General features: G+C 37.9%; 1 protein-coding gene across 2 annotated transcripts; it reads left to right on the top strand.

The window, feature by feature from the left end:
* The first annotated feature begins 294 nt into the window (after window positions 1-294).
* LOC125717773 (lysosomal membrane ascorbate-dependent ferrireductase CYB561A3) lies at window positions 295-7646 on the top strand. 2 transcript variants are annotated; one of them, XM_048991029.1, is made up of 6 exons: window positions 295-448; window positions 4807-4997; window positions 5775-5983; window positions 6288-6442; window positions 6928-7096; window positions 7291-7646. In XM_048991029.1, exons 2-6 carry the CDS (start codon window positions 4811-4813, stop codon window positions 7312-7314), a joined length of 744 nt encoding a protein of 247 aa, XP_048846986.1. In that variant the 5' UTR covers window positions 295-448; window positions 4807-4810; the 3' UTR covers window positions 7315-7646. The 2 variants fall into 2 exon arrangements, with proteins under 2 accessions (XP_048846986.1, XP_048846995.1); XM_048991038.1 differs by lacking the exon at window positions 295-448 and adding an exon at window positions 4062-4212.
* The last annotated feature ends 741 nt before the right edge of the window (window positions 7647-8387 follow it).

Raw genomic sequence — 8387 nt, 5'->3', positions numbered from 1 at the left:
AATAATGCTAAAGATACAGGTTTTTATTTTCCTTGTTTCGTGCAACCAAATCAAAGTGGAATTAAATGTAACCAAAGAATAACAGACAGACATAACTCGCAAAATACCTTGAGCAGACAGAAGTACAAATTCTTTCAAAACGGTCCAACATAGAAGCACCTGAGGTAGGATAGAACTTTAAGAAATAAATGGTACGAATAGCAAATGTTTATATGTGAAGTGTCGATAAAGATAAATAATGGGAAAGACTGCATAAAGCGGCACTAGCAAGTGCCAGAAGGCGAAAATGTGATACGACCGTGAGGGGTTTGGAATGAGACGCCACGGCTGAGGATTACGGAACCAGCCATGTTGTTCGGCCATAAAGAGCATGGAGAAGAGGGTCTGACCCAAGTGCTTTCGCTTTACTGATCGATGGGCTGACAGATCTGTGGGCTCCCAGCGAAAGGTGAATATACATCCGGACGCTTTCATTTAATTTATTCTTTTTAATGTCTGTGCGCACGTCGGAAATATTTCACTTGCATAAAGATGAAGATATAAGGAGTGATTGTCATTGTCCCGTCTGATGCACTCAGTCTAGTTAGCAGTGTTTCCGTCAACTCGGTTTGCTGGCTGAGATGATATGGCAGGCGTAAACTTCTTTACTAGCTAGCTGGTAATGAACTAGTGTATGATCACGTCTATGGACGGGAATTAATGTCAGAGAGGGCAAACTCTGTAGGTGGATAAAGTCTATAGATTTTTTAGGACGACTAGCATTTGCAACTAGCTAATTTTTTTCGCTGACGTTATCCCCTCCCCCCTGCCGAAAGCACAACATACGTAAAATTGCATTCATCTGTAGTGTTGTATGACTATATATTTGTACTTAATGTGATTAAACTATGCAGTCTGTAAGTTTGAGTTGGTATTTAATTTATCCTGGTTATGGTTGTAAATATTGATACCAACACAAAAACTTGGTAGTAAAATTGGCACATAAAAAGCTTACGTTTTTAAATAACTGAAAAAGGAAGTATAAAAGTATTTAAAACGGAAGAAAAGGTTTTCTGGTTGATGTCAGGAGGAAGTACTGTACAGGTGTGATAAATTCAAATTGATGTGTACCTAATCGGATTCCAGCCACAAAACCTGAGAAACAGAGCAGAACTTTGAATTTGCAAGACAAGAATTTAGAATAATGTAAACATTACATGCAAGACAAAAAAGGGGAGTGGGGGGGAAGGTATTGAAAAAAGTCATCACTTAGTAGAATCTTGTATGGTCCAGTCAGTAAAATCTTTTATGGTTAACCACATAGATCGATTCTGCTTTGTGGGTTGATGGTTAAATACTATGAGGGCCAGTGTTTTTCTGTTATATTGATAAATCAAGAGAGCCTATTTTGTGGCAAAAATAACTATATCTACACATTTAAAAATATATATGTCAACTACATTAAGAAATTGTTGCAAAGGGATGTGAAATGTATTCAATAGGACTTTGCTACAGTTCTGTGTAGGAGAGCTACTCTTACAATACACACGTTGTGACTGGTGGATGCAATTCCCCTGCGTTTCATGGGCCTACAGTATTCTGAATAATCAGTGACTTGTATTTCCTATTTTTCTTCGATCCCCATATTGTTAGGAACAATGCTTTAGATTATTGTTTGTGAGCACAACGGTTCTGTATTGACTCACTTTTGATAAAAATCAGCTCTCAAACAAAAGTGGAGGAATTACATTCCCATAAAACATGCAATGTCACGCTTTAAACAGTGCTGACTGAAAGCCTTGGTATCATGGGTTTAGGAAAGGAGGACACCGAAGCGATTTTTATTAATCAAATGATGCTGTATGACCTTCCAGACAAAGTGTTTTGTCATGTTTGCTGGAGAAGATCTTGGGGTAGAGAATTTAATAAATATATCTCTGTTTCTATTTCTAATAGAAAATTAAGCTTGATATCCAATTTCAGAGTTTCTTGCTCCAAAACAGCACTTAATGCTGACATTCCCTCTGTCAACCACGCTGTATGATCCCCAGTAATAACATTTTTCGGATTAGATACGGAGTTATGGTGTGATTGAGGATGATGGATGCAAGCTGTTACTGGGTCATTCCATTTTAATTTAACAAATGACCTTTGAATCGCTTTGATTTTGCTGAAATTTAGCATGTGAATTACACAAACCTTCCAGAGCTCAAAAATAGTTTTTATTAATATACACACACACATGCTTCCCTTTGAGATACCTCACCTTTTCTACATAGTGGGTAGCAAAAAGAAACAAAAGATCATTCAAAGGTCATTTTCTTACGGGCTGTAATTTTTTATTATAATGGATATATGGCTGAATTGAACTTCATCTTGGACGACAATGGATGGATTTTCTGAAAAGTCCCTCAAAACACTTTACAGGTTTTAGGCGACACCTTAAGTACACTTCGGGCTATTTTAAGGAAAGACGCGGATTAAAATAGAATGAAATGAAGGTGTAGTTCTCATTCCTCAGTTTGAAAAGTAGAAGTTGCTTGGTCCTGTGCCAGGGCTGCAGCAAACTTTCCATAGTTAAAGAACTTTTGAAACTGCTTTTCTTCTCTCTCCATCATTGGACCTTATATTTGGCAGATTCTGTCCCCTGGGAAATCGGAACCATGTGGAGAGCAAGGTTGGTGGAGCTGATATCTCCTACGGGATGAAAAAAAAATGTAAAAATCAGACTTCCCTCCTTCTACATTTACTATTGTCTTCCTGCTGAAAAGCAGTCTGCACTAAAGCAGAACAAAGCAAACTAAAAATTGCACCAGTAAAGCTGAAATGCTATTCCAGCAAACTAAACAAATACATTTTAACATTGTGTAGTTTTAAATGCATAACTGACTATGGCAAGTGTGTTCACTCTTACATAAGCATATTGTACCTACTTACAGGTCCTTCAGTTTCATGAATGCTGAAATGTACAGATAAATGCAGACTTGCTATCTTGCCTAAAGCTTCTATACTAGGGCCCCAGGTCGAATGTACGAAACAGCCTCTGAGTTACAGGTTAATGTCCTTTATCTCTAGCCTGCTCTGAAACCCTAAAACTGTACTTTTTACAGCCTGTTGCATGACTTTGCACAAAATCATCAGCTTGCTTTATGGAATTTACTTGTCATAGCTTAACCATTTCTCAAAAGCTTGTGAATAAAGTATAAATAAGCTGACTAGATGTTTAAAATGTTCATAGTATAAGGCTTTGTAAATATAGTATAGGGTATAATTTGAAAATATGACTTTATCTAGTTTCCATGACCTCTTGTACAAGGTCAGAGTGAGTCAGGATCTTATCTAATCGTGGCACAGGGCACATCTTGGATGTAGTTCCGGTCAAGTGTAGCACATGTGATGGACAATACAGAAACATTGATGACACTTTACAATAAGGCTACCCATATAAAGGGGTTTATGAATGGTTTTTAATCTGGTTATTAATTATTTTACAGAGTGTTAGAATCTATTAATAGAAAATAACTTTTTTCTTTTTATTAATGTGTTACTACCATTTACAGGTGGCAAAAGAGAGCCTTATTGTGAAGTGGTACCGATTGTGAGAATATTTTGGTACCGAAATTGTCATCGAAGTGCCTGTTTTTTGCCTGTGGGAGGAAACTCACACAGATGCAAAGAGAATATGCAAACTCACATACAGAACTGAAGGCAGGAAGTCAACCCACAAAATATGTGCAGAACAGATTGTTTGATGTTTCATTTGTCATTTATAAATTGTTTCATAAAGTTTTGTGCTTAGTATGTGCAGCTCATTATTTTAGACAGTGATAAAATGTCATTTCGTATTATCCTACATTTGGAATTCTTTGTAATTCAGGCTACTCCTAGGTAATCTATCAAGCAGCCATATTTTACTATTTGTGCTGTAGTGACTGCAGTGTTAACATGCAATTCTCAAACGGTGCTTCTAGAATTTCAGGACAATAAATCACAGGACTCACAATCAGTTTGAGGTGGAACCCCCTGTAGTCACCTGACTTCCTCTGCGCACCAGTAATGAAATGAAGAAGTGAAAGAAACAGGTTAAAAGGGACGGGAACTGGTTACAGAAACCAGTGCAGGCACTGAAAGGAGAAGGGGTTATTAATATCGGTGAAGTTTTGTCGAAGGAAGCTTTTCAGTACTAAGGGCAGCTATCTAAAGACGTTGTGACATTGGAACAAAAGTTACTGAGTGAGTAGTCTTTGTTTCATTTTTTTTCCCATTCCAGTCTCATTTTTCTATGATTACATGACATTTGTATCAATTCACACTCTGATATCATGCAAAATGACACATTTTTGGGCAATGTTTCACCTGAGCCGTGAAATAAATGAGCTTCTACAAAGATTTATAGCTACTGATGACCAGTATTACTTCTTAGGATTATGTATTGAAAAAATATACTCAACATGAAGTGTTCGGAATTGTGAGGGAGAAAAAAAACTGTGAAAAGATCACAAAATTGCTGCTGCCAACTATAATTCCAAAAGGAAAAAAAAAAAATCTCGCTCTTCAACTTTCAATGTATGTTCATGTGTTTGTTTTGCTGCTGCATGTTTGCAGTGGTTGGAGAAGTATTAGAAACACTTGATCAATCTGTAGTATTCACTGCGGATTGCTAAAGAATATCCATGCAGGATATCTAAAGTTTGGTGCCTGGTAGAAAATTTTTAATAATTTATTTTAAATCTCCCTGAATGATGTTATTTTTGATCATCCATCTTTTGTCATTTCTCTTTCACGTGACCAATGTGATGTTTTATGAAACATATTGTATTTCCCCAGGGCCATGATGCCATCTCAGCTGTTCTATCTGAGCTACCTGCTTTGCCTGTGCCTTGGAATTCTCTCTGTGGTGTTTGTGTCTTACTGGAATTACAAATGGCGTGGGGGATTTGCCTGGGATGGCTCAGCAATGCAGTTCAACTGGCATCCGGTTCTGATGGTGACCGGCCTCGTGGTGTTGTACGGGAATGGTAAGTAATGGAATTATTGCACATGAGGTCATGTATTGTTTTCACTTCCCTACTTTATTTCTGAAACTGTTTCCGAACAGATGTGACACATATTTTTTTCTTTAAATCCTAAATGCTCTGTAGTTCATTCCTTTCGTATATATGAATTTAATTGATACATTGTGTTTATGGCATATTTACACCGATGAACCAAAACATTTTGCCCACCCACACATGAAGTGAATACTGTTGACTGTCTTGTAAACTTTCTTGTAAAAACTTTCCTCCTTAGGGGTTAGCCTTGGCACTCTGATGTGCCTCTAGCTACTCCTGATGCACCGTGTGTCATGACACGCTACTCCCATGACCCTCATCAAAATTTGTGCCATGGTATCCCTTCGGTTGATTTGTACCAGATGTGATAGCCTTCGTTCACAACTTGCCTGGCTCATGATTTTCCCTCCTTAGACCACTCTCAGTAGGTACTCACTATGGCTCACCTTGAGCACCTCATAGGTCTGGCTGTTTCGAAGTTGCTCAGATGCAATTGCATGGTCATAATTTGGTCCTTTTCAAAGTCTCTCAGAACATCATCCCTGCTCATTTCCTCTGCACACAACATGTCGACCATGAGTACTGAATTTAACATCTACTATATCCCACACCTTAGCACGTACCGTTTTTACGAGATGGTAAACATTAGTCGCTTCATGTGGGGGTGGTCACAATGTTTTGGCTCATCGGACTATACACATTATCGATTTATGAATGTTTATTTTTTCTTTGGCCGTGTTTTAGCCGCAGTTGTGTATCGTGTCCCACTGACCTGGAGGCAAAGCAAACAGCCTTGGAAACTCCTGCATGCTGGCTTGCTGTTCCTTGCCTTTGTCCTGTCTGTCCTGGGTCTTTGTGCAGTCTTTGACTACCACAATGCGGGCTCCACCCCCAACCTATACTCACTGCACAGTTGGCTGGGCATCTGTACTACAGCCCTCTTCACTGCTCAGGTACATCTGCATTATAAGATTTCTGCTTTTGTACTACATTAGCTTAAAAGCTAATCGGTAATACTGTTAAGACAGCCTTTGTAAAAATCCAGGCTTCAAGTATAGCGGTCTGTAGTGGTCCATAATTTTTCTTAAGACTATAGAAAGATTTGGTTTCCTTCATTGAATTCTCAGTGCATATTACATTGAAACACCATGCGGAATGTAACACACCACCTGTTGCACTTCTTTCTTTATCATTTATAGTGAATCAATTGCTGTAAATAGTTTGATGTGATTCTCTTTGTACATTGTCTGTTCTCAGTGGGTGCTGGGTCTAGCTGCCTTTCTACTCCCATGGTCTCCACTAGCGTTCCGCAAGCTCCTCAAGCCCATACATGTTTGGATGGGCAGCGTCATCTTTTTCCTGGCCATCGCATCCTGCATTTCTGGCATTAATGAGAAGCTTTTCTTCGCACTGTGAGTCCTCAGTTTTTTATATTAATATTTGATAAACAACCACCTACATTAGTGCATCCATCCATCTCGATAATGCTATAGAAAATGCTCTCTGTAGAGATACCAGGCCATTTCAGGACATTGTGGGTAATTTAAAGGTGCTAGTTGACATAATTATGTCTTTGGACTCTGGGAGGAGACTGGAATACATACAGTAGTAAAGGTGGGATTCAAATCCCCCAGGCCTTAGGTGTGAGTGCTACCTACTGAACCACCGTGCTGCTTGCTTACACTAAAACCTTTTTCAGTTTTTAATTGACCAACATGCAGTTACTATATTTTTGGCAGCTGTAATTATCACATTGTTTTATGCTGCTTTATTGTCGTCTCATTTTACGTTATTTCACTTTGAATAGCTTCATGTTGAGTTATCACAGATAAGAAATCCCCATGTGAAGCCTTCATCAGGTTGGTATTGAATTGAATACTATTGGTTCCCTTTCCAGTAAAGGAAACACCAATCAGACGCAGCCCTATTCCAAGCTGCCACCAGAGGCCGTGTTTGCCAACTCATTAGGAATCATGATTGTAGCCTTTGGATTAGTTGTCTATAAAATACTGTCCAATCCAGACTGGCAACGACCAGACCTAGTGAGTGAAGTGGACAGTTTTAGGGTAAGTATAATAACACCAAAATATTCTCACAATGATTTACTGTATTTTAGCATGTGTATGTGTGACAAAAAACACTTATGCATTTTTAACATTATATAACAGCTCCCATATAGAATTTAGGTATACCTCTAGCCCTATCATTTGTACAATCAATCAGAAAACATTTCTAACTTTTTGTTTAACTTTTAACTCAGCCGTTGCTTCAAGAAGAAAGCTGATGCAACTACATGGAATGAAACATCCATTCTCCTTGCTGAATTCTGGGAACACTGTTTTTCACCAAAGAAAATATTTTTCTAAGCACTGCTGGAACAGTGTGTAGAGTACATCATCGCCAAAATGGATATTTTCCAGCCTTATCTACTTTGTTTTAGTAGCCTTCGTTCATGTTGAAGTTCTATATCAAAGGAAATCATACCAATCAATTGTATTCCATTGAAGCAGCGGTGTATATTATAATTTCAATTTTAGATATGCATATATTATAGTCTATAAATTTCTCTTTGAGTCAGTGATATTTTGTGCCTCAATAAATGATAAATGATCCATTCATTTGTTTCATTTCCCTATTTGAGAAATGCTACAATTTGAATCACCTATAGCTAGCTTGTGATATTTGGGAAATGCCCAGAAGACAAGCCTTCCTGTGATAACTATTAAAGAAAGAAAAGAGACTGATTCATTCTACAGACCAATAAAACAACTGTTTGTGCATGAAGAAAAGTAGACTCATCGCCATTAGAATTGCTAACGTGGAAAGTATTATTGAGGGATGCTACGCCTACAATAATTTTATTAAATAACGATACCCATATGAGAAACTTTTATTTAGTGATTATACACGTGGGACAAAATAAAGTGTTAATTCAACTAGGCCTACTACCAAAACAATACACATAGGTATAATCTTGTTACAAAAATGGGCCCTTTCTAACACACACACGTATATTTTTTTCTTGATAAAAGAATTTTCGTGGGCTTCTGCTCAAGTGATGTGATAACATTCCGACGACGATACTTGTAAATTACAATCGATACCAAATGAGTAACGTTTGAGTATCCAGCTATGGATATTTACGTATGAATCTGCCCATTCATACTGAAAAGTTAATTTACGTATGAACTGCCCTATACTACAGCAAACTACTAAAAGTCATCGGAATGAATGTACTGAAAGATCAGCTAGGAAACGAGTTATGCGAGCGACGTGTCCTTTGAATACATTACGAGCAAGTTACCTATCACTTCATGGGAGAGTCAGCAACCATTATTACCTGGAGACCTTGTAACA

The sequence above is a fragment of the Brienomyrus brachyistius genome, chromosome 2 (genome assembly GCF_023856365.1).
Source record: "Brienomyrus brachyistius isolate T26 chromosome 2, BBRACH_0.4, whole genome shotgun sequence".
In the NCBI taxonomy this organism is placed as follows: domain Eukaryota; kingdom Metazoa; phylum Chordata; class Actinopteri; order Osteoglossiformes; family Mormyridae; genus Brienomyrus; species Brienomyrus brachyistius.
Note: the sequence above shows the minus strand (reverse complement) of the source record. Positions and strands in the feature narration are given on the sequence as shown.

Bases quoted from the DNA above. Each gene is read 5' to 3' on its own strand.
- LOC125717773 (XM_048991029.1), top strand. From the start codon at position 4,811: ATGATGCCATCTCAGCTGTTCTATCTGAGCTACCTGCTTTGCCTGTGC. The intron at 4,998-5,774 runs GTAAGTAATGGA...GCCGTGTTTTAG, and splicing joins CGTGGTGTTGTACGGGAATG to CCGCAGTTGTGTATCGTGTC. The intron at 5,984-6,287 runs GTACATCTGCAT...GTCTGTTCTCAG, and splicing joins CAGCCCTCTTCACTGCTCAG to TGGGTGCTGGGTCTAGCTGC.